General features: G+C 37.5%; 3 protein-coding genes across 6 annotated transcripts in view; 2 read left to right on the top strand and 1 right to left on the bottom strand.

Moving 5' to 3' along the window:
* The first annotated feature begins 125 nt into the window (after window positions 1-125).
* LOC101172331 (protein phosphatase 1 regulatory subunit 3D-like) lies at window positions 126-2,430 on the top strand. Its single transcript, XM_004070375.4, has 2 exons — window positions 126-292; window positions 750-2,430. Exons 1-2 carry the CDS (start codon window positions 280-282, stop codon window positions 1,691-1,693), a joined length of 957 nt encoding a protein of 318 aa, XP_004070423.2. The 5' UTR covers window positions 126-279; the 3' UTR covers window positions 1,694-2,430.
* A 655-nt stretch (window positions 2,431-3,085) lies between these two features.
* On the top strand, window positions 3,086-22,146 carry sycp2 (synaptonemal complex protein 2). Of its 3 annotated transcripts, none has more exons than XM_020704535.2 (44): window positions 3,086-3,564; window positions 3,669-3,809; window positions 3,884-4,012; window positions 4,110-4,214; window positions 4,301-4,325; window positions 4,629-4,714; window positions 4,801-4,895; window positions 4,988-5,022; window positions 5,139-5,281; window positions 5,416-5,468; window positions 5,707-5,752; window positions 5,949-6,047; window positions 6,162-6,222; window positions 7,167-7,315; window positions 7,565-7,609; window positions 7,864-7,950; window positions 8,736-8,841; window positions 9,681-9,772; window positions 11,105-11,168; window positions 11,291-11,336; window positions 11,427-11,506; window positions 11,643-12,052; window positions 12,142-12,275; window positions 12,368-12,407; window positions 12,509-12,579; window positions 12,652-12,697; window positions 12,779-12,822; window positions 12,904-12,952; window positions 13,053-13,218; window positions 13,299-13,363; window positions 13,451-13,642; window positions 14,402-14,578; window positions 15,884-16,022; window positions 16,668-16,966; window positions 17,480-17,758; window positions 17,837-17,888; window positions 18,553-18,696; window positions 19,127-19,317; window positions 19,400-19,494; window positions 19,684-19,783; window positions 19,889-19,947; window positions 21,211-21,289; window positions 21,514-21,570; window positions 21,701-22,146. In XM_020704535.2, exons 1-44 carry the CDS (start codon window positions 3,541-3,543, stop codon window positions 21,755-21,757), a joined length of 4,656 nt encoding a protein of 1,551 aa, XP_020560194.1. In that variant the 5' UTR covers window positions 3,086-3,540; the 3' UTR covers window positions 21,758-22,146. The 3 variants fall into 3 exon arrangements, with proteins under 3 accessions (XP_020560194.1, XP_020560195.1, XP_020560193.1); XM_020704536.2 differs by having other exon boundaries at window positions 11,102-11,168; window positions 12,371-12,407; XM_020704534.2 differs by having other exon boundaries at window positions 11,102-11,168.
* Window positions 22,147-22,152: 6 nt separating this feature from the next.
* LOC101158444 (phosphatase and actin regulator 3) overlaps window positions 22,153-25,798 on the bottom strand; it is a 41,868-nt gene continuing 38,222 nt past the window's right edge. For both annotated transcript variants that reach the window (XM_023956515.1, XM_023956514.1), the window contains exons 8-12: window positions 23,695-23,750; window positions 23,528-23,589; window positions 23,301-23,441; window positions 23,030-23,106; window positions 22,153-22,688 (exon numbers count right to left, since the gene is read on the bottom strand). In XM_023956515.1, the coding sequence (XP_023812283.1) occupies window positions 22,673-22,688; window positions 23,030-23,106; window positions 23,301-23,441; window positions 23,528-23,589; window positions 23,695-23,750 (352 nt within the window). In that variant the 3' untranslated portion in view covers window positions 22,153-22,672. The remainder of the gene's footprint in view (window positions 22,689-23,029; window positions 23,107-23,300; window positions 23,442-23,527; window positions 23,590-23,694; window positions 23,751-25,798) is intronic.

Genomic DNA, 25,798 nt, shown 5'->3' with positions numbered 1-25,798 from the left:
TAAAATAATAAATTAAAATATATAATTAAATTACTTTATGAGAAACGTTGACATATATCAATATGCATACCACTTTTGACCTTAACGTACTCAATTACCCATGCTGCATCTGTGAAGCTCTACCATGTCTGTAGTTTCCTGTTAACGGATGTGCGCGTGAGATCAATCCTGCTTTGGACCGATGGTGGAGTCTGTTTGCGAAACACAAAACGCGCAGGTCTGTTAAGGAGACTCGAGCACACAGGCCTTGTCCTGCAGCCCATCTTCCGCTGATGCGTTATGTCCTTACATGGTGAGATGATGCAAACATTTGTCTTCACAGAGTCGTTTGGAATTTATTTTTAGATTAGACGTTCGAAAGATAGTTCCGACATGCAGACAGGCACGTACTGTGGAGGTACACGCCCACTCTAACGGGCTCTTCGGTGACCTCGGTGTTTGTTTTATTTTATTTTTAGTTTTTATTATTCAACTTTGTACACTTGTGCACAAGCAAGCTTTATTTGATATGGATTGGTGAACTTATTCGGAATTTTAATTGCCAAAGTCATTGGTATTAGTCTTGTTATTTCTATATATATATATATATATATATATATATATATATATATATATATATATATATATATATATATATATATATATATATATATATATATATATATATATTCTGCAGTTTAACAGGAAACAGCAGAAAGTGGGTAATTAACTTTTTGTGGGTAAAACTATTTTTGTTTTTTTACAACTAGTGGGCCGCTCTATATGTTCCTCCAACATGGATAGAGGCTGGGTTATTGGACACGAGAGGATAATCTCTTCAGAATCTGAACCGCCAATGTCGGGCCAACCCGGGGTCTCAAGGCCCTGCATAACGATTAAAGTGACTGAAATGCTTCAAGCTGACAAGCCCAATCCGGCAAAGAAGCCTGTCCAGATTCGGCCACCAAGCCCAAGGACGTCTCTACCGAAAGAAAAAGACCGCCAGCATCTCCCCTCTTGTGAGCCCACACCCAAACCCATCATTCGACAACGCTCGCGCTCCTTACCGTCCTCCACAGAGAAGAAAAGGAGGAGACGTAGGAATGCTGGCGTACGCTTTGTTGATTCACTGGGAATAGATTTGGAAGATGTCCGGCTTTTTAAATCAGGAGAAGATCCTTTTGTACCACACCACGTCACTTTTAGACTGTTGATGGGTGCTGAGATGGCCGATGGAAGGCATCTGGAGATCTCCTTGCCATATCTGAAACCAGTTTTTGCTGAACAACCTGGTGACCAGCCAGACTTTCTGCGTCGACTTTATCAACAGAAAGTGTGTCTGGAGAAAATTCAGTGCTTTGAATTGGGCATTATTGGGATCACTCAAGTGGTAAATGTACACTTTGAAAAGGATGTCAGGGTTCGGTATTCTTTTACAGAATGGAAGGGTTACACAGAATCTAAGGCATCTTGGGTTTCCACGACCACCAAGACCTTAGAAAAGCAGCAGTTCGGCTGTGATGCATTTTGTTTTCATCTGCCGGTCCCTCCTTTCTTACAGCCAGGAGCACTGTTAGAATTTGCCATTAAATACAAAGTGTGTGGGGCTGAATACTGGGACAACAACAATGGAGAAAATTATAAATTAGTTTGCCAAAACTACAAACTCACTGTGCCTAAAGAATGTGAGGAGAGCATGCTGCATTTTATCTAGGATGCACTTTTAGGTCAAAAACTGAGTTCTGTGTGGATTCATAGAAATACCTTATCAAAAGTTGTAAACTATACTTTATAGAGATAAGTTTAAATATTTCTGGAGCATTACATGCAGATTAAGTTTATGATAATGTTCATAGTAAAGATCTGGTTTAACCGTAGCACTTTGGTACTTACACTGTAAAAGATGCCCTCAATTATTTCAGTTTATTGATCTTTTGACAAAATGGCACTTCACTGTAAGAGCATTTATTATTTTGCAATGCTAATTTTATAATCTTTTGGTTTTGTTTAAGGTGAAATTTTTTACATTTAAAATGTCTATCTTTACAAAATACTTACAAAATATATACCCTATAATTTCTTTGTTAAACTGAATCTTTAAATGGCCAAAATGCAATATTTACCGCCAAGGTAGAACAAAACTTGTTAATTTTGTAGACAATTTATGTCTCTTGCTTTGAAAAAGTAATAAATATATCCTTATTTTGTCAGTTGCTTTGGTTGTTAAGGTTTTATAACGGTTATATGTGTAAAGCGTTTCTGCCACTTTGTAAAGTAGATAATCCAAAATGTTCATTTTAATGTCACTATGTTCATTCAAAAATGGATTGTATTCAAAACAACAGTATAATTTTTCTTTTTAATTCTCCGTTAGACTTTTATTAAAAAAAAAAGAAGAATCAAATGGTTTTCTTTTTAATCTTTTCTGACTAAATTGAAATAAACTAAATTGCTGTTAATGTGTTTTTCTTGTTTTTCCTCTCAGGACATTGCAGTATTACTTATAGGTAGAATTTTTTTCCTATAGATCTGCAACACCTTTCATACCCTACAGTAATTAGAGCACTTTCTTGATAATGGAACATTGTTTGAATGAATGGTCTACATTGTAAATACATCATATAAATACATCAATTTAAAAAAAATTCCACCTTCCATTTTTACTTAGTTATACATTATAGTAATCCGTTAAAGTCCTAGTTATACTTTAATATAAACATTAAAAACATAATTCGGGCATTATTTCCCCAACACTCAAAACTAGACCATTACAAATGAAGGCAAAAAAAAGAATATTTAATCATTGCTTATTATTATTATCAACTTTGGTAAGCAACATGTGTAATATCTTTAACTGTTCCACAGTATTTTCTCACAAAATAAACCCCAATTATTCCCTGTTTGCTTGAATATTGCTCATATTAAATTCATATTTTTTTCTGTTTTCCAACTATAAATACCAATTTTTTATTTACTTTGTTGTACAATGTTATAAGTTGCTTTATAAAAGTTTGAAATGTTGGGAGAAATCCTGCATTCATCGCCAAGTTACACTTGTTTTTCGTACCGCAAACATCTGTACGTGTGAGCTGCGGCCCGCGCGCCCTGCATTGCTTAGCTAACGTCGGATTCGCGCGCTTGCTGCTGGGCTTCTTTTGGCCTAAAAACTGCTTTAGAATATAAGTAGCGTTTAGTTTAAGAAATGTTGTCGAAATTTGTTATAACAGTTAGCTATTCCTAAGAAACATACAATCAAGAGGGTTTGTGTCTTTTAATTTTTATTATTTTCTTTTTTTTTTTTACTTATGGCTGATACGTACTAGGAGTTAACCGTTGGTAGACCCGATCAACTAGCTAGCTGCAAAAGAAATGTATATTTGCTGAAAAATGTTTAAAGACTAAGTAATTAGACTTTGACGTAGCAGTCATCTAAAGTCTTACACTGTCTAACGAAAATAAATGTAATACTCAGATTATATTTTGGCAACTGTTTTTTTTTTACTGGAGTTCCTCCTGAGAACAGCGCGGCCTAGCGGTGGTGAGTGTTTTTAAGAAGCTAAAATGGCAGCAAGTCAGATCTTCCAGGTAAGATAAAAGCTTACAACACTCTGTAAATTGACTTTTTTTTATCACAGTGTTGACTTTTGCGTGATTGTATAGCTGTATATTAGACCTGTCTTCTTGTCCAGCTGGAGAGTGCAATGGATCAAGTGCTAAAACGTGGAAATGTTCAAGTTCTTGAAGACTTTTTTGAAAGATTCACGGATCAAGAGACCCTCACGCATTGTTCTCTGCACTTTGTTGAAAAATTGGACGACTTTGTCTGCAAAGTAGGATGAAGCACACCCACAACATTCGACTGTTTTTCTTTCTTTTTAAGCTAAAGTGTAAATATGGTTTTCAGAGTCTAGATCAAAATGGTGCCAGAGCAGCCAGTTTGGGTTTTGCAAGTCTCCACAAGTTAGGAAAACACTTGAAACTACCAGATGGTCAAGGGCTTTCAGAGTTAATTAACAAAGGACTGATAAAAAAGATAAGTATACAACTTATAGAGGGACGTGAGGTTTACATTAAATTTAATTGAGTTTTTTTTTTTTTAATTTTTTATTTGTTTGATTGTTTTTGAGTAAATGGTACAGTGGTTGGACAAATGCAAACAGCTGTGGATCTTGCGTGGCCCACACTGGGATGAGGCTTTGTTCAATTTATGTGAGAACTTCTTGAATGCTCTAATGGTAAGTTTATATTTTAGATATAATTTGAGCATTATACGATGCCGATAGCTTTCTTGCTGCATATTTATTTTTGTTTCATTTTTCAGGTGGTTCATGAGTCATCGAAAGAAGGTATGATAAAAGAAATACTTTATTTGTATTACAAATTTAGTTTATGATGATGATTTTTAATAAAACTGTTTAGAATTGATTTTACTTTAAAATGTACATTTATTATGACTACTTCCTATAAGTGCCACTCTATTTTAACATCATTCCCTTTGTACATAAAACAGCCAATCTGCCCCAGTTTCCTCACTTGTGTGAGTCCATGGCATTAGATGTTAATGGAGCTATTCCTTTTCATTACACTTTGTTAGCATAAACTGACAGAATTTGACAGGCATAAAAGGCTCACCTCATGTTGTTTTTCAGGAACAAACAAAATTACAGAGTACTTCCTGTATCCTGTTGGTCAGTTGGCAGTAGATCCCAGAATCTACATCCTGATCCAGAAAGAGGTTTAAAATCCTTTTTAGAATAGGAATAGTTAAAAACCCAACTAAGTATGATCTATTCATCAATAAAATGGATAATGTCCTCACAGGCCATACGAAAATACAACTTAATCCTGGACAAAATTCCAATGGAACTTAAGAAACGGAGGAAGATCCTAACATCGCAGGAAGCATCGGATTTCATGTGTGTCAATCCACTTTTCTTAATTCGAAATTAAATGTACATATAAATAGAACATCTTCTCACTTCTCTAGTGTGTGTTTATTTTTCCTCAGGACCAAACTTGCTGGTCGAATAATGGAGGGTGGTGGTAATTTTCATTTTTTTGTGCTTTCTTTGCTCATTAAATCGATTTTGTTTTTACAATTAGTATTCATATATCCTTGTTTCAATAGAAGGAATTGAAGACTGTTTTCCGTCTCTCAGATTATGACCTGCAGTCATCACTGATGGAAGCGTTATGCAGAATGGCGACTCCTGCCCAGAGGAAAAAACTTGCAGATCAGTGGTTCAGTTTGGGCCACGTGGCCACTGCCTTCACTCAGATCAGAGACTCTGAGTTTGAGACGGTAAGTAGTAGAAATAGAACATTGAAATGTGTCAGTTGTTTTCCATGATTGCATTAACCTTTTGTTGTACAACAGTGAGAAACTATCCTAAAATTTGGCAACTGCTAAACTTGAGCACAACATTGTGATTTTAGGCGTGTCGCACGTTTTTGAACATGGTGAATGGCATGCAAGGAGAGAAGAGAAGGTACAAATATAACCAATTTTCCTTTTCCGTACAAAATTGGTTTAAAATTGGGGGGTAGAAAATCTGTTTTTTAATTTAGGATGAAAGTAAATTGTTCATTTTGATCAAAACTTAAAGCTTTTTTCTAGCAATTACTTACACCTAGCTAATGAGTAATTCAAAAACAAATGTTTTTGTTTCTTTGTATTTTATTAAATTGCAACATTGTATTACAGAAAAAGTGTCTTCTGTGTTTCAGAGTGTGTTCTTTTCCATGTTTGGAAGTTTATCTGGGAAAGTGTGAGGTCAGTATAAATAGGCTTTGAGTAAATCTCGTCCTGTATCTGGAAAAATGTTGTAGTTTTAGTAATTTGCATTGCCTAAACATAAACAAGCGCAATTACCGAAAACCTGCTGTCTTTAATGTACAATTGTGTCGTCTCGTGTTTTTTTGTGTGTGTGTGTGTGTGTTTGTGTGTTATGGTGTGATTGTTTGGTTAGCTCCTGATGCCTTCAGATGAGAAGCTTGAAGAGTTCTGGATTGATTTCAACCTCGACAGTCGCAGCATCACCTTTTACTGCTCTTTACCTGAAGAGAAGGTACGCTTACCTTTGCAAAATAATGCACAAGCTTAAAGAATAAGCATAGAGAAGATGTAACCTAATTTCAGTATGAGGTGGATGTTTAACGCTTAGTATTTCCGTTGATCATAGGAAGGCCACTGGGAGACGATCTGCATTAGTGAGAATGAAGTTGAAAGCTACTCTGTTACAGGTAATTGTGCACACACACAAATTCTTTATTTTGTTACTAACAGTTTTAGTACGATGTTATGATATTCCGTGTATCCATTCATACAAAAATATGAAACTTTTCTTTCAGAATACAGATTTTTAGATGCTTAAGAAAACTATTATTAATGTGTTACGGTGCGCATTATAACATCATCAAATGCTTAATAAAGATATCCTTAAAAAGGAAAATTTCATTATTTGTTTTTTTAACACAGATAAGCCACACACATTCATCCAGACAAGACACAGACCTTTAACTGTTCATTTTGTCCAAATAAAAGATTTCTCTCTGCTATTAGTTTAGTAAGAACACACGATGCTCAAAACCAACAGTCCACAAGTGTGAACATTAGAGTTTCAGGGGAAAAAAATTAGAATATTGTTTAAGCTGATGAAAAGAATGTATTGTGTTAGTGAAATTCACAGAAACTTTGTCAGTACAGGTAAAATAAATGTAAAAATGATCTGACAGAAGTTGCTGTAATTTTAGTTAGAATATGTTAACTGTAGCTTTGATAATGTAATTCCATTTAACGTATAATTATACTGCTTAAATTTAAAGCATGTGTTTGTATTTGACTATACGTGCCACAAATCTCTGCCTTGGTCGCGTGAAAAAAAAAATAGGAATAAAATAAATTACAATATTGGTTAGAAAATAAATTGCAAATATATTTTAAAAGGAAATGTCAAAATCTGTCTGAAGAAAATGGTATTGAAGAACAGTAATGACAGCATTAGTTTTATTCTTAAATACTGGGACACACTGGGAGCAATGACATGTTGCAGTTTTAGTTAAACTAATTATTGTATGTAGAGTATGCTGTACATGTTTGGAATATAAGTCTTCATTTAGTACCTGTAGACTCACTGCAATATTTGCATGCTTGGTCATGATGACTTTTGTTTCTTCTGCTTCTCTAGAGGAAAAAAAGAGGCAGGTCTTGAAGATAAAGCTATCTGAGGTGGTGGTGGTTGGTGAAGTGGAGGGATCCGGACTCACCATTTCCTTCAGTTCTGCCTTGGACATCCAACAGGCTGCTCGCAACGTCTTTGGCAAAATTCAAAACAAAGTATTGATGGATTGGCTCATTTGCTCTATCAGTATTTTTATTACCCTTTGAATTGTTTTAATTTATAGGTTTTCTGGGCTTCTTAGTGGTCAAAGAACTAGCAAAGACTTGGATGTAAAGTAGAGACATTTAGAAAACTTTGCACTTCACTGAATAGAAAAACATGAATCATTTACTTTAAGTGGCTTTTATCAGAATCTTTTCTATCGTAATGAGTTTCAAGATAACATTGATTTTTTTCTCTTCTAGCATACATCTGTATCAAAAACTGCAATAGAAATGAGCAGCACCCAGGTAAGAGTTATTTTATTCCTAGGATCATCCCTTTTCAGTATTATCATCCTTTAAGAATGATTTAGATGATCAGTTTATGTCTTTATTGGTTCAAATATGCACTTGATATGTAATTGTAAAAATCAATCTTCTGCAAAGATGCACATAGATGGATCAGAACATCCTTGGAGCTGACTTAAAATGAGTTACTTTTAGCTTTAAACTACAAAAGAAAGTGCATGTATGCATGTGCGGCTGTGTTGCTTTGTACACAGATTGTTCCAGAGAGCCAGGTTTCCCTAAGTGGGAGCGAGAAAACGGTTGCAGCCCCTACTTCACGTTTTCCCGCTGGAAATCTACAGGTACATGTTGTGGATTCCATGCTAAAGACAAATAGTATAGATAGTTTAACAGCCGTTGAAGTGCTTTTTAGGATCAATGAAATGAAATTGATTAACAGTGGAGTAAAAAAAGCAATTGACAACCACTGATTTCTCAAGTTGTTAGAGAAAAACGATCGGTCGTGTTTATCATAGAAACCCTTCAACTGTGAGAAACAGATGGAAAAATGGACCATTTTTTTATTTGTATAATTATGCCAGATGGTGATTGCCAAATACTTTTTTACTGTATACTTAAATATAGAACATTTACTTTTTAATTTCTTTCCCCCCCCCCAATCAGTTCAAGACTCACTGTATTTATCCCAATTAAGTTTGATATGTCCATATATGGGCATATGTTTTTTTTTTTGTCTTTTTCATTTTTTTTCTTTTGATGGTTTGAAAAAAACAATTTCAATTCCAAAACAGACATCACAGTGGCTTGTTAAACAAAGTAGATGTAAATGATAGAAAGTGACATTTAATTTAAACCTCATTTGGATGCATTCCAATTTGAGAGGATTTAAGTTATAACCAGTAATTTTTTCAGTTTATTGAATTAAAGTTGTTAGTGGATGGTTTAAGGTTAGGTAGTGCATGAAAAGAGCCATTCCAACACTTTTGTGAAAAGGGGACATTTTTTGTTATTACTGATGCAATTAGAAAAAAATCTGCAAACAATAAGCACATTTGTTTGAATTTTTCAAAAGTATCCTATTCAAATGTAGAATTGAAAATTCCACCATGTCTTTTGTTTATCCTAGATGGTGACTCCTTCCAGGATGAAGATGTCAGAGTCCACAGGCTTTGTAAGGACCAGTGGAAGTGGGAAAGTGAAGCATGACTATTTTGCTGCCTTCAAGTCATGCGGTAAGCAACGTTGGAAAGTACTGGTGCCGCAGCAGCATCACTGGAAGCTGTTGCAGATGAAAGAGAACCAGCACTAAAGGATGATTGATTTAATCAATGTTTTATTGCTTTCTGACTGTTTTTCTTGATTTTAGATAAAACTGACATTACAGTTTTCCCTTCTTTATTTTGGGGGAAACGTTCCATAAATAATCTGCAATAGTTGAAATTTGTGAAGCAGGATTACAGATGTTCCAGGGCAGTAAAACCCCTCAGTACACATTTATACACTTTTCTAAGACAGACATGAACATTTTCACACTTTTCTCACGTGTTTAACAATTTCTTGAAAAACAAGTTCATTTTTATAGAATGTAGACAAAAATCTGATTGCGATCAAAGATTTCCGTAATTCTCGCCACGATGCAAAACACAGTGTGCTGTCATGCAAAGTTGTGCTGAAGAAAAATCAGCGTGAATTAATTTTTTAGTGCCTGTTAGCATCCTAACCAGACTATTGGGATGTTTTTTTTTGTTGGTTTTGAAGAGCAGCTGCTCATTTTAGAACTGTTGAACTAACTTTTTGGCTTGAAAGTTGAAATCTAATTTGTATTACTACAGACAATCCATACTCACCAGCCACAAAATGTCAGCAAATTTCTCAATTAATGAATAACATTATTATGATGAGGAATCAAAAACAAAGAAAATACAAACACATTTGCTTGGATGGTATTTTTTTTTACATCTACAAGCAAACTTGGCTTCTGAGTCAAAAAGTGCAATATGTCCACTATTTATCACATTTTGTATGAACTAATGAAATCTTTGTATTTTTTTCTCCTTCCCATTTACTGTAGACAAGGACAAAGACAGATCCTCTGTGCACAGAGTGTCTTTGTGTGATACGACTGTTCGAATCAGCACAAATACAGGTGGCATTAAACGACAGGTTTGTTTATACATACTGCACAGTAGATACTGAACAGCAGGTCACTTCACTTATTTGGGTCAAATAAATACAAATTAAAAGTCATTGTACAACCTAACCTGATGAAAATCGTGCTTTTGCTGTTTTTAACTTGTTTTTCTACCAATTTTCTCATGATGGTGGAGATGCATAAAATCATTTAGATTAAAACTGCGTTTCTGAGCGTTTCTGTAGATAAATAAAGAGGAATCAGTAGCTGATGAAGAAATGCTGTTTGAAAAAGTGATGCAGCAACTCAAATGGGCGGGCCAAGTCTCTCTGCTCCTCTCCATTCTGATTCGTCCACCTGTAGACAAATAGATACACGAACGTCCTCATGTTCCTTATCTGAGCTGTTAGTCTGGGGGTGTGGGGGGCTGTAAGCCAGCAAACAAAGACATGTTGGGAAAGCAGCGGAGGGTTACTTCTGCGCCAACAGAAATAGAAAATGACCACGGGTTTTTGATTTTGCCTAAAAATGGCATAATCATAAATAAAAGACCACTGGGCACCGTTTTAAAATATCGGTAGTTTGAAATATAATTATAGTAGGACTTTGATTTTGTCATGTCATTAGAGATAACACTGTGTATAATTGTCAAATTAATTAATTGGTAACATTTAAAAAAATAAAATTTGGGGTTTTCTTTTTCATTATTGTGTTACTGTTCTGGTGAGACCTACCAGTTCATGAAACAAGTATTAAAGTAGTTTCTCTGCTGTAGATACTGAACAAATCTTAATATCAAACAGCATCTAGAACACAAATCAAATCATCTACCAAATGCCATCTTTCCACTATGTTTAGTGTCTGAAATAAAATGTCTGATACAATATTTTATCAATTAGTTTGTGACGATTAAGCCTGGACAAGTTTTTTCACTATTTCGATTTTCTTCTTTGTTGTTGTTTTTTTAACTTATCGAGTTATATCAGCTAATCCTTTTAAAGGCCCACTCCAGTCATCTTTTGATTTATTGTAAAACATTCCCAGTGGTCTTTTAATTATGATTATGCCGTTTTTAGTCATATTTACAAACCCGCGTGGTTTTCCAGGATATAGTTTCTGCAGAAGTGGATTTACAACAATTTAAAAAAGAAATACTCAGAAATGCAATTTTCAGCCTAATTTTTCTCTTTTATTGTCCTCCATCATCAGAAAAATTCCACATTAACATGTTAAAAACACTATTTTCATCGGATTGGGTCTTTTAGTATAATTCTTTTATTTCAATCTTTAGTTTTATGCAGTAAGACGTTTTATTTTTAAATAAAAATAAATTCCTTCAGTGAGACTTGTTCTGTATTCAGCAGAAGACTTCAGAGGCAGAAGCAGCAGAAATGTTTCTACCTGATCAGAATGGAGACAAGTCTCAAGGTATTTTATTGCTATTTTGAGCTAAGATTAAGCTACAATCTGAGCCTGATTTAAAGCTAAACTTTCTCAAAACACACAGTTTCCCTGTTTTGAGTGAACCTGTATTCTCTTTAAACCTATAGAGCATGAAATTGTACCTGACACCCAACATAGATCTGGGTCAAAAATGTAAGTCCTGTTAAAAAACGTTGTTGCTGTTGTGTGTTCAAACGCTTTGATAGTAAAATGTATATTGAAATGTGTTTATTTTAAATACAGATCATCTAATTGGAGCAAATTGTCAATTTCGGAAATAATAACAATGCCAACTCAGAAAGTTTGCTCTTTGTCCCATCAAGGTAAACACAACTGATAAAGGTTTTTGTGTCAAATAACATTTTCTCTTAATTTAAAGTTATTAACAAATGAAAAAGAAACAAACTTAGTTAAAAAGAAAGTCTAATATGAATTATTTTTGAATCTTTTTTTCTGAAGACTCTCGTTCACATTCTGTGGGACCGCAGCACTCTTCCTCCTCAGGACAAAAAATGTCCGTTTCCCACCCAGACTTAGTCGTCCAAAAGCAATTTCATAGTGAGCTGACTCTGCGCCTGCAGCAGGTCCAATGTGAGAGGAACACAGATCCTCCACTTCAGCACCCAGCTGTGCTACCCAATATCAGAGGGCGCTCACAAGACAGACGCTCAGGAAAGCTGGATGCTTTTCCTTCACTTGCTCCCAAAGTGGAGCAGACTAAAAGAAAGAAAAACACTGAAGAGGAATGCAAAGGCAATTTGTCTGTGGAGGCCGTCGCAGCAGAAGTCAAGTGCTCCACAGCCAGAACAGCACAAAAGAGAGAGAAAGTTAAGGAGAATACTAAGACGACCCTTTCAAGCCATGAGAAAGTAGGATTTCTGCTTGCTTCTCTGCAGCTTAGAGTCCTAATTCACTGTTTGGAATTATGTTTAAGTTAGCTCTTGTTCTGTTTGCTCAGAGAAACGCAGATGTGGCTGGCAATATGGTGAAGTTCATTTCCAGCCATTATGGTAAAAACACCCAAACCACAGAAAATCCAGTCCACTCTGGAGACAGTCCCACCCAGAAATCCATCCCCCCTGTTATAAACAGGTATTCACTGTTTGTTTCCGTTTTTTTCTTTTTCTTTTAGTAATTATTTTATTTTTAAACACAAAATGTGACAATTACTGTCCTTTTTGTAGTAGACCAAATTTTAACATGAGCTGGTTATCAAAGGATAAAGTAAGTTATTATCACTCAAGTTATTAATTTACCTTGTTTTACTTTAAACTATACAGTTTTGCTGTTGTTGTTTGTACTAAATATGTATTTATTTAAAACAGGGGAAAATATCTGCAGCTCCGAGCTTTGCAAAGTCCAACAAAAAAAGTGCAACAAACTCAATCAGGCAAAGGTAGTAAATGCCAGTACAAATATTCAAATAGTTTATTCAGTATTTTTGATGCAGATCCTTTCCTTCCTGCAGAAAAGATGTCTTTGAATTTAGCCTTGATTCTCCTCTCAGTGTTGGGGTAAATACTTGATACATTTGCTACTTTCCATAACATAGTTTAAAAACCAAAGCAATTAAAGTGTCTTTTATTGTACTTTAGAGGAAGAACAAAACCCAAACTGATATCTCTGCCATTTCAAGCAGGTGAGGCCAACAGCTGAAAAGTGGGTATGATTATATAAACTGACATTTCCATGATTTAATATTGTTGATGTCATTTAACAGCTCCTCTGCCGTTGTCAGCACAACCAAGAAAGCAAGGCCTGAGACTAAAGTATCCTGCAATTCTGCCTGTTACCTTAAAAATTGTATCATGTTTGTCCGTCCAAACTGGAAAACCCATAAATCATTGAGTGTTTTTGTTTCTTTTTCAGAATAAGCCCAAAAGTAAAAAGCATTTGTTTAGTGATACAGATGTGGAAACCACCAGGACCGAGGTCAGCTGGCTGGCACAGTCAGCAATGAAGCCCAAGAAAAGAGTGAATCAATATCAGAGACAGGCTGCCAGAAAGCCCAGAGAGAACTCCCGTCTTCCTGGGCGTAGGGTTTCTAAGCCACTACAAATCTTTTTGATAGAGACTGCATGGGATTGAACATGTGCAATTTTTTTTCTTTTTTAGAAAAGTCTCCAGATATGTTCCCACCAACCTTGAGTTCTGTAAAAGTTAATAACAAACCCAAAAAGGTAAATGTAATAATAAAGGTGAAGAATGTTCCTTGGACCCAGTAATGCACTAACACGTTTGGCCACTGGGTGTCGCTGTTGTATTAGAAGAGTTCTGGCTTGAAGGAAGCAGTGGGTCAGCCAATGGAGGCAAAGATGGTGAAGTCGACTGCAACCTCAGGCAAACCACAAACACGTGGGAAGAGACCCAAAAGAGGAGCAGCCTCGACCGCGAAGAGTTACAGAGAGCCGGACAGTGATGACAGCCTGTCTGAACCACAGAACGCTCCCGTTGCAAAGGCAAGATCATTTTCTCCTGCATGAATCTATCACAGCACTAACGGCACATTCTGTGTCCAAATCATCATGTCCTTGTATTTGCTCACAACATTGCCCATTTTAGACCCATCTATGTCATTTTTGCAGCTATTGAATTTTAAAAGTCTAAGTGGAAAAAGGCCATACAATAAATATTTTACAAAACACTTTCATATTTATGCTGCAATGTAACCCAATGATGATAACAATTATTTGTTCGTAAATATTTTTGAGCAGTATCATTATTATTGTTGCTGTTTTTCCCTTGAGAATCTACATTTGAGAGGAAGAAAAGTAAAGTAACGAGTAGTGAATTACTTTTTTAATTTCAATGAGTAAAGTAACTTAATTACAATTTTGATCCAATAACTAAGTAAAGTAATCAATTACTTTTTAGGAGTAATTTACCCAACACTGCATATCATTCAATAATCAAAATCCTCTAGTTTTAAAGACAATCTTGCCAAAGAAAATGTGATCTTAACTGAGCATTTAAAGTAAAAATGTGAGTTTAAAAAAAGGTGTTTACTTTTTTGAACCAAAATTCAGTAAATAAGTCGTGTATCTTAGTTACATATAAATTATTTGTTGAAAAATACTGAACATCTACCTTTATCTTGTCATTTTTGTTCTCAATTCTGCAATTCATGTTGGCTTTAGTTGTTTTAAACATGGTCTCTAAAAGCTGGCTCCATAGAAGAATGTTGCATCAGTATAACTTTTTGGTTTGTTCATCTACAGAAATATACTGTGGTGCAAAAGGAGAAAAACAGAGAATCCACTTCAGAGGAGCCTCATCCAAAAAAGAGAGCAACCATCTTTGCAGACCAACCTGAACATTCAGACAAAAGGGAGGCCAGCACCGGCAGCAGCAGCAGCAGCAGGCAGTCAGATTTTAGAAAGCAACCTGCACTAAAGGTGTTGTGTTATGCTTCCTAGTGGAAAAAACCAACAAATCAGCGTTTGCAACCCTATTATAACTGAAGTTATTATCTTAATATTATTTATGATACTTCAAAGAAAATTATTAATAATTTCTAGAAGGAGCAATACTTGCATGGTTGGGGCATTATATAGAAAAAAATATTTTGTCTGATATCTACAAAAGATCCCGTAGGACGTTGTCCATAATTTTTTATATGTACAAAGGACAGAGACAGGACTCTTTGCAATGTTTACAATCTGAAAATGCATATGCTGGTTCCAAACCCCTTCCATCGAGAGTTTGGGTTTGGCGATAAAGGGCCTATATCATGCTTTTCTTAAGCTCATTATTCTACCCGGAAGTAAGATGACTCGATCTCTGAGGCACTGCCTTTCGCTCCTTGTGGGTGCCGCCCATTTAATGACATCAACCTAGAGTCGGTCTGAGCAGCGTTTCACCCATGAAAACCAACAACATCCAAACTTCTGCAAAGATCTATGTGCAGGTTATGTATGTAAAAGGAAAGGGTTTTTGCCAAACAACGCTAGCGTAGCGGAGAAAGTGTGTGTGTGGTTAGCCTGGGGGCGGTGCTGGCAGCGCAGACTCTTTCTGGAAGGGGCGGTTCCTCATTTTTTTTTTTTTTTTCAAAATTGTTTTTATTAGATTTTAGAACAGCAGTATTGAATACGTGATAATAACAATGAACGCACTTCTCCCCCGCCCCCCTTATCACACCCAATGGACCAAAAAAAAAAAAAGGAAAGAACCCCAAACAGAAAGGCGATACACATCCCGTCTGGGGCGGTTCCTCATTTGAATGTGAGAACCCGTTCGTTTTCATGGGGCTCTGAGGGGCTGGTGCATGGGGTGTGTGCTCTTGTGAGTAATGAACATTAAAACCCACCTAAAAGCTCAAAAAGTCGATTCTGCATGTTATAGGCCCTTTATGGTTCCTGAGCACAGCTGTGTCTGCAGCTCACCGCTCCCCCACAGGATGGGTCAAATGCGGAGAACACATTTCACACACCTTAGGTGTGTGACAGATTGTGTGATTTAATTTAATTTAACAAGATAAAGTGAATGTGCAAGGCTGATAAGGCATTCACGATTATTGCAAATGATTTTATAATGTTTGTTTTTTACCAGTTTTAATCTTGATTTTGAACAAAGACAAAACTTAATGAAGCAAATAAAACTATATACTTTTTAGCCCCAAATCAGAATACAATCAACTGTTACTTTTTGGTGTTTTAAATTCTAATATTTCACCGTGTCACATTTATTCCTCTTTCTTACAGCTTAGTACCAATGATGACCTTCAGATTCCTTCCGGATCAAATAAGAAAACTGTCATTCCTGCTCACAAACAGAGAAAGGCTTTCAAAGACTCTGTTCCCTCCGAGAACTCCTCCCCTTCTTCTGTTGAGAGGATGAGATGTAAGAGTGCAAAATATTTTCCAACAAACTCATTTGTCTGTTTTTGTCATAACCTAATGTCAATGTTTGTATTTGCTCATTCTTTTCCTTGGAAGTGTTAATTCCAAGATAAGTAATTTGGCATCATTAATGTTTAATGGATTTAAAATAGTAATCAGGTACAACAGCGGCTCTCAAACGTCTGTTTTGTCAAGAGCTGTAACAATATTCGTTTATCCAAAAATCCTGGTTGACAGAAGCTTCTTCCTTAATGAGCAGATTGCTTCATAAATAATTCAACCGTTTGTGGAGAAAGCTACAGTTCAGCCAAATTCTAAGACTTCCTTCAGAAATTTATAAAGAAAGGAAAAAAGTCATGTTTTGATTTGATTTCCTTTATACATTTTATAATTTATTTATTATTAGAGATTTGTTAGAGATTAAAGTTTACCACTCTGCTGAGCACAGAGCTTTCATACTTTCATCACATTTGCTCTCCAAATGTTACATAAAAACCATGTTATAGGTTACATAAAGAACCGCTCCTGCTCTCTAAACCTTGAACTGTAAATGGATATGAGAAAGCGAGTATATGAACCTGTTACTCTCTGACCAACTTCTGAAGCCAGCTGTTTGAACATCTGTGCTTATGTTGGACATTCACAGCTGCAGAGGGGTCAGCCTCAACCGTGAATTTGCCCTGCTCCGCAGTCCTCAGCCCTCAGGGGTCCCCAGTCCCTGTTAGCCCGATGCCCGCCTGCCAAGGCGCCCCCTCGTCCGTCCCGCTGCTACGCAAACCTTGCGCCACAGTCAGCAGTAAAGGAAAAGGCAAGACGTCTTTGCACAGTTCAGGGAAGAACTTCAGTTCCTCCAAACTTCAGTTCATGAGGTCCGAGCCCACTCCCTGTTCTCTTGAACCTGAAGTCGCTGCGTCCCGACCTCTCAAGGGGCCCAGCACAGAAAAGGTATGATACTGTTTCAACTTAGAGAATGACCTTAAACAGTTTGAATCAAATGTATGCATTTCCAATTTAGATGAAACTTATATTTTAAAAACTCACAAACTATTCAATGCACTGGTGTGGAGTTTAGAAACAAACGCTGCAGCCGGCGATGCTTGGGTTGCACCGCAGTACCCATGGGCTACTCTGCAAGAAGAATGAATGTGGGATTCTCTATAAGAATTTCTTCTCTTAGCCACAGTTTAAAATGTTTAAAGTCACCTTCAGACAGGTAACACAGGCATGACGAACTGCTGTTTTGTTTAGAAAACAACAGTTCTTTAAATTGATGAAGGACCGCAGATAAAACGACTGTTGCTTGTCAGCTATGCCTTTACCAGCAGTGCACTGAAGGCCTCATCAACGAATATCCCTGATCCATCCCAGATACTGTCATCATAAAGTAGCAGCCATGTTTCTTTCTGCGTGTCTATGAATTCTCACCTTTTCATTTCATCTCTGGTTTCTTCAATCCAGAAACATCTACCCCTAAAACCTCAGCCTACATTTGATCTGTCCACTCAGCCGCTGTTAACCTCCACTCTCCTTCAGCCAAAAAACCCGCCTGTAACTTCCACCCCTCAGTCACCTTACCCTGAAGACAGCCCTGGTTTGGGGTGTCAGCTTGACCCCAGAAAAGCCTCAACTGAATCCTTAGATTCGCTGAGTCAGTCATCCGCTAAGTCAGTAGTACTCAGCAGTAGAAGCTTCAAGGACAGCCCCAATGTTCCAGTGATGGTCTCCCTCCAAAGAGAGGTGAAGCTTTTTATTTTGTCGTTCATTAAATAAACGAAACACATGCTTCAATAATCTTTCATTCTTCTGCTATTGCAGCAAACACCTCTGGCAGCTCGGGACCTTGATGCTTCTCAGCCTCTTCTCTCAGGTAAAACAGCTTCTGTTCTGTTTATCTTCTGTTTTTTTGGAGTGGGGGCGGGGCCAGGAGTTCCTCAGTCTTCTCTGCACCCAAACAAACTGCGGTTCGTTGCTGAAAGCAGGTTTGGATTGTGTGTAAACAAATACAAACACAGTATAAAAAATGTTTACCCTCCCCTCCTTGAAATAGTCCAACTTCTCGTAGTTGTTGGAGTATTTTATCCTAGAAAAGTGACTTCCCTAACAGAAGCCCTTACTAGTGTTTGGTTTTAGCTTTAATTATTATTCTTTTGCTCATTTATTGACCTATTATTCCAGAAACTTCATAGTTAGGTAATCGCTTACACTCCGTTCAAACTCTTTTAGAATTAGGGTTGGAAAAGTTGTGTTTACTTTATTCTCGCAATAAATGACGATGCCTGTTAAATGAATAACTGTTGACCTAATAGCATAATTGACCAAGTTATATTTCAGTGTTTAAAAAAAGAAGAAGCTGAAATTAAATTTAAAAAAAGCGCAACTTTAAACAAAATACATTGTTTCTTAACGATTGTGTAACAGTTAATTCAGACTGACCAGAGCCATTTTTGGAGGCTATACAGATAAATACAGATCATCTTCAAGCTGTGATTTTATTTTAGTTGTAGAAATTATGTAATATTTTACTTTTTCAGGTCCAAGTCGCAAGCGTTGCAGCTCAATTTCCAGTAATTCTGATGAAGAACAGAAGAATAGCTTTGGAAAAGAAGTAACGAAGAAAAGCAAGATCAGACTGCAGCACTCTCCTCGAATAAAACCAAGGAAACTCTTCAAGTCATGCAAGTTCTTCATGTTCTTTGACTTGAGATGGTTTTACTGGATCAGAGTCCAGCATCAGTTACTCTGTTTGTTTGTTTTTTATGGAAAACACTATAAGATTTACTCTACCAGTAAGCTAAATTTTTGACAACTTTACAGTACATTAACTATCATCATCATGACAGATTTTGCTTTAATGTAAAGCTTTTGAATGATATTCTTTACATTTGTAATAATTCCACAGCTCACTAGTGAATCAGTTTTGATCTCTCTGAAGCACAAAGTTTTGTTTCCTGATGTTTGCACATCATTTATGGACCATTTTCAATCATTTCTTTTTGACATGAGACTCATTAGATCATTGCCCAAAGAAAAGCTTCTTAAAGTTGTTATTTAAAAAAAAAAAAAGGATCCATAAATTCTAAATATGTTCTATTTTGTTTTCCACAGTCACTGAAGTGTCCTCTTCAGAAAAGATGAGCCTGGCAGTTTCTAGATCTCACATGAGCTTCACTCACTGTGGATCCGATGCGACCGATGGAGACGTGGATGTGGATGAGAGCTTAGGTTGTCCAGACATCTCTGTAAACCAGAGTAACCTGTACCAGCATCTGAGCTCTGAGCTGAAAAACAAGTTGCAGGTAAACTTTTAGACAACTGATTCTGTGAACCTTGTCACATATAATCAATCCTGCATGGTCGCTGTGTGCGCTTTGTTTCAAGAACCGTTGCAAAGTTCTGGAAATTTACGGCAGAGAGTCTTCAAAGTCTGTGAAGCAACACATCTCTTCCATCGATGTCCAGCTTAACAAACACAGGCAAGTTGTTGTCTTTTTGTTGTTGTAGGCAATCAAATCAAACTTTTTTGTATTCGTTTTTTGTATTCATTGGTAAACGTCTGCTGTGTCGCTTTCAGTGACCAATGAATACAAAAAGACTAAACAAAGAAAACCAAATACAGACGTGTCCCACAGTAATGTCATCATGCCGTTTTATGCTGTGCACAGAACTCAAAGGCTTGAACACGTTCAGAAGGTTCTCCTGGAGGAGATCCACAGCATGGAGGAGGAGGAGAACACGCTGACTAACATGGAGACAGACCTGGCTGTGGGTCACACTCGTTCACCGACACACAATGCACCAAAGGAAATGCGAAATGTTTGAAATATTCACCTCAAAATGCTCTTATATATACTTGTTGTTTGTTGGCAGATCTTTTGGAAAAAACAGACAGGAACCTTTAAGAAATATCAGAAGCAAGAAGTCAGGAGGTGAGTTTAGAGCTGTTTGAATGCCAGAAAATATTCGTTTTTACCATCAATAGTTTTGTTTAATCTGTGTTTTTTTTTTTTACTTTCTGACAGGCTAAAACCCAAAACCAGTATAAGTGCTAAGCTTTTTTTTATATTTAAGATTTTAAGAATTTATTGTGAAATCTGTGTCTGTTTCCTCCCTAAAAACATGATAAACTAAATACAAAATGTGTTTTTTATGTGTGTTCTACTTTTTTCATGCCGTTTATTTTATCTAGCTTATGATGATTTGCCAGTATGTACTGACTGTTATCCAGCCAGCACCAGAATAAAATATAAGCCTCCTAATTGAACCATATGCGTCACATGCCTCCTCATCTCTATACTTAGCATATAGGAAATGATCCACCCAGAGTTATTTTTAATTGGTGTATCATTTAAAAAAAAAATCACAAAAACGAACATGAGTCGCCTAGATTTTCTAACTGGGATTGGACCACGTTCTTAATATTATACTATTGCATTCTTGATTCTCAGAAGTAATGTTTCACAGGTGAACAATTGGCTTTACTGGTCACAGTGTCAAACAATTCATGGAATTTTCCCCTGGTCTCTTTGCTTTAGCCGTCTGCTTTTGTGTATTAATACAGCAAGCATCTTGTTTTTTCTGTGGCGTGTACTCATTATGTCAATCATCGACGTCTGACATGGTGGTTACGTACGGCTGACGTCTAATGCTCTCTCAGCTCGCTGAAGTTTTCTGGTCTCTGTGAAAAATGTAACCCTATCACTAAACTAGTTAAGGATCCTTTTTATTGGGAATTTTTGTGTGTTTTTTCCCCCTCATTCAGCCACACACAACTGACGTGTGAATGACTTAGCATGATCAAGACATGGAGATCAAGAGAAGAGCCAGAAACCGGAAATACACAAATATTCAAAAAGCAGTCAGTGCTGAAAGAAAGAAAAAAACATTAAAAGCTTTAAGAAGCTGCTAAACCTAATAATTAAAAAAGATTACAAGAAGTAGTAAATAAAAAATGTGCCTAATGATCAACTACGTTAAATATTTAGAAAAAAAAATCAGAATTTAAGTCATTTCCACAAACGACTTTAGGTTTGTAACAAGTTGTAGATTTTTTTCTTTAAAAAAAGTGGAATCAAACGTTCCTTTTCCCATCCGTTTTCCTCATCCTCCTCTGTTGTTTGTAGAGTTTTTGTTTTGCTGTAATGGACCTTAGCTCCTCCTGGGTTTACTGTGACTTCCTCCTGTCCCTTCAGAAATGAAACCCTGAGGAGAGTCCTCCAGATGAACACGTCTCCCAGCCTGAAGTACGAGGCTGAAATATTCACATCAGAGGTCTGGACCCTGAATGCATCCCTCTGTCTGTCTTTTGAAGTGAACGGACTAGTTGTGCAAATCCAAGGGTTATTTTTATTATTCAGTTTAGATATCTGGACATTTACAAAATAAACCATTTTTTTAGCCGGTCGGATTTCCCTTGTTTTGAATTCAGTTTGTTTCCTTTTCCATCCGTCTTCATTTCCTCTGACTCACGCTGCATCCTGTCGCTCTGCTTTCAGATGTGTCTGATAAAAAAAGACATGAAGTCTGTTCAGGACAGGCTCCTCAATGAGATGGTGAGTACATGTTCCTTTTTTTTTGCTGCTTAGAGTTGCTTCTGAGCCTGTTCATAACTGTGCTGCTGGGATTAGGCTGCGATTTGTTTGATGTGGATTTGAATGAGTAATCCTCCCTTTTTTATTATAGCTAGAGGGGGAGATCCAGAGTGTTAAAAGAGGACTGCATGCCTTGTTTTTCCAGTGATGGAGTCCGGTGTGAAGGCTGCTGCGCCATCAGACAGGTTTTTTTGTCTATGTGTGACGTACATAAGCCTGTTGAACTCACCGGATGTTTATGTATTTTGTGCTGCACCTTATGGTCCAGGTTCTGTATTTACATTCCCCTCAGCTGTTGTGCTTTTCTTATCCATGTTGTCAAAGTTCAATGAACTTTCTTCTTTGTTGAAATGTTCGAAACTTTTATGCTTCAGATCAGAAGTTCCTAAAAAGTCATTTTAATATTTATTCTTAAATAATTTATTTAGATTAACTAGTGAGAATTGCAGACTAAGTGTTTGAGTTCTTAAATGTGTGTTTTAACATAACATAACAAACTGGCTTTAATTTTTCAAATAAATATGTTCAAAAACACAACAAAGGTCAATTCTTACAAAAGATGTATTTTGAAGACAAGAAGTGCTTACAAAGGTTTGTTTTCTTTTCATTGAAGACATTGATGGACACACTGTACATACAGTTCATATCAAATGTGTCTCCAACAGCGGCCTGCTCAGTCCCTGTGACACATTTATAAAAGTGAAGCTGGTCACATGCACACCTTCTTCCCCACGACCCGGATCCAAACCGCTTTGTCAAAGAAGTCCATGTATTAGTACAAAAAAAACAACACAAGAATGATGAGATTGTTTTTTCTTTTTCTGCTCCGCTCTTGTCCTGAGAGTCAAGAGTCTCAGCCAAAGTCTCTGCTGCAAACATCCCCGCCGTCGCTTCTCCCGCAGGCATTCCTCCATATTGATGATATGAGAGTGCTGGAAGAAAATTGATGAGGCGCTGAAGACGAGAAAGCTCCAGGAGCCTCCAACGCTCACCACTTAGGGGGCGTCTAGCAGCTTCAGAAAATGTATTGGTTTCCCATTTCTTCACAGAAGAAACTCCGCTTTCATGGCCGGTGAAACCTGTGCAGAAAGAGCGAGCGTAAGGCGCCTTTGTCATCACAAAGATGCTGCTGCACTAGCTTAAACAATCAGAGCTGCTGAGCAGGCAAACACTGTCCAGTTCTCCTTCTGGGTCACTGGTACATCAGCTGAGGACGCTGCGACATTTCTCTAGCTGTCCCTGATAGTAGGAGATCTTCAGGGGACCGCCTCCCCCTCCCAGTTGAGAAGCGCTCCCATCTATATTTAGCTTACTACAGTCTTTTCTATCAGCAGGGGGAGCTAAATATAGACCAGCGCATCCCAGAATAGACTGAGCGTGCTGCACACGCTACTGCAGACGCGCATTTCCGAATACAAACCTTGTTAGGTGTTTGCTTGAGGCGTGCACTTCCATCTCAGTGCTTTTGAACTCATTCAGCTCTTTTCGGATTGCAGCCTGTTGAGAAAAACAAACAAACTGTTCAATTCTGAGCTGCAGCCTCTGATCAGTGTGACAGCAGGAGGAGAGAAAGAAGACATCTTCACACCAAATAGCTGAACAGCTTGAGAAAATGGATGAAAACGCTCATTCTGAGCTGAACTTGTCAGGCCTGTATGGTCATTAGATCAAAGATGGGCATCCATACACACCTTGTCTGCGGCTGACAGGCGAGTCCAGGGCTTATCTGCCCTCCTGTCGTAGTCCTGAGCTTTGGCCACCTCCACATAATCACTGAATCGAATCAGAATCTTTCTGTCTCTGAGTTCATCTACGGTCGGCCGCTGATTCAGCTGGAAAAGGTGAGGAAACGATGGCGTTAAAGTTTGAATTGATCCTGATGGGTCCCCACAGAAATGTCAGTGCTGCCTGTCTGTACCTTTCTGTTTAGCCGCTGTTTGATCTCTCTTCTTTCTTCTTGTTCTGTCTGATCATTTCTCTCTGAAAAAAGAAAACAAACATAGAAATAAATTTAGAAAAGCCGATAAACTATTATCATGTAATATAATCATGTAGATAATCATGTAATCATCAGGCAGCACTCACGTTTCAGTATATTCCGGCTCTCCAGCTCCTCTACATTTGGTCTCTGGCTTAGTCTCCTGCGGAAAAACACCAAAACTACGTTTTGAACCATTTTCGCTCAAACTTTCCCCGCCCCGTCCTCCGTTAGACCGGCTGGAGTTTCTGCACTATGCGCGTTCTCGAGAGGAATCCCCTATGTTTCCATCTGGCATCCAAACCGCGGCTGTGATGCTTGTGCGGAGGCGCTCCCCACATCTGGAACAATCAAATGGAAGCGCAAAAATAATTCTCCTAAACGAGAATCGTCCGCTGAGTTACTCCTTCCAGTCGCCGAGCAGCATGTCGGCTGCAGGAGCGGGGAAACAAGAGGGCGGCGGCGCGGGGTTTGCTCTCCACTATCCACTGCAGGCGCTTTTCAAGCGGGTCGTGATGGGCGGGCGGGGCGGGACTCCCCGAGTCTCCCTGGTAACTGCCTGCATAATTTGCTGGGGGCGGAGCCTCGCAGCCACTGAAGGAAACCCCGACCTTGATGTCGTGAATACTCTACTACTGACACAAAACTGTACTGCAGTTTCATTTGAGGTTTTTTCTACCATAAAAGAAACATAAATATGTGGAAAAAAAGTCAAAATATTACAAGAATGCAGCCGTACAATTATAAGTATAAAAATGGTCTAATTATACATCAGAAAATGCATTTTACAAGGAAAAAGTTGTGCTTTTCGAAATGAACTGTTACATTTAGCTTTTAAAATGTTTCAATAAAGACATTTGAACATAACTGTTTAATCTATGTTGTCCAAACTTTTTGCAAAGATGGTCAGAATTAGTGAGTGAAACTGTGTGAGGGAACCCTCATTACAACACTAAATGCAAATAAGCTAATGACAGTTTTATTGCAATAGGATATTTCCATTTTTCTGACAAAACATAAATCTATCTACATACATTTTAACCTAAAAAATGGTGAATTTCTGATTTGAAGGCCAGAAAGAAGTGGTAAATGCTTTTATAGCGCTTTATTCATTTTTCTGAAGGCCCCTTGAGAGTGCTTTACAGTCACAGTCTCATTCACCAATAACACACACATTCACACACTGATGGCTGTTCTGCTGCCAAATGCTGGCACCAACCTATGACAACCAGGAGCAATGTGGGGCTACGTGTCTTTCTTAGGGACACTTCAACACACGGGCGGACAAGGCGGGATTTGAACCTGCCATGTTTTGATAAGATGTCAACCGCTCTACCTCTGCACCATAGCGCCACCAAAAAGAAAATTAACCCTTGTGCTATCCTAGGCACTTTAACATTGGGAGTTGGGTCATCTAGACCCCACAAGACAGTGCGCTGAACCTTTTTTCTTCAATTATTTGTGATCCTCACTGGTGTCCATGGATTACATGAAATCTTTCCACCTTTATCCACCTTTGTCATGGAGAACACATCAATGTAAGGGTGGTGGGGTCATAGGATAGCACAAGGGATAAAAAATATGTCTGGCAATTTTTTCTGTGTCAACACTAAATCTGAGTTCTGTTACATTTTATTCCCAATTACGTGCTCACTGTAAACCTCTAAATTTAAACAACGTGAAGCACAAACCATTGTGGTTTTTCATCACACTGACAAATAAATCTTTTCCTCTCTCGTTTGGCCCTTAAGGCTCTGAAGGTCAAGTAGGCACAGGTTGTTCCTCCAAGTTTGCAATAGCTTATTACATAATATAGCCAATCCCAATTCAAAAATAGTACAAACCGCTCTTAGTGCTGGGGGCCACATATTATTGCTTGTATGGCAGGAGACTGTCGGCCGGTGGGTCGGACTTTGGACATGCCTTTTGTAGGATGTGCACTGCTCAAGAATCTCTCTGAATGTTCTTTACTTTTTTCTGTAACTTTATTTTCATGAAACTATAACTTCATTTTTGAAAGAAAAAAAAACACGACTTCATTGTGGCTCTGATACTCAGTCATCTTTTTCAAATCAGGATGCTTATAAAAATAGAAAATAAAAAAAATGTACACATTGAGATAAAATGCTGCATTTTCCTGTTTCTCCTGTGTCGTATGGATTTCGGTACTCAAAGAGAACCAGCATAAAGGGCAGAACCAAGGTTCAGCTT

This window comes from Oryzias latipes, chromosome 7 (genome assembly GCF_002234675.1).
Source record: "Oryzias latipes chromosome 7, ASM223467v1".
Taxonomy (NCBI): domain Eukaryota; kingdom Metazoa; phylum Chordata; class Actinopteri; order Beloniformes; family Adrianichthyidae; genus Oryzias; species Oryzias latipes.
Note: the sequence above shows the minus strand (reverse complement) of the source record. Positions and strands in the feature narration are given on the sequence as shown.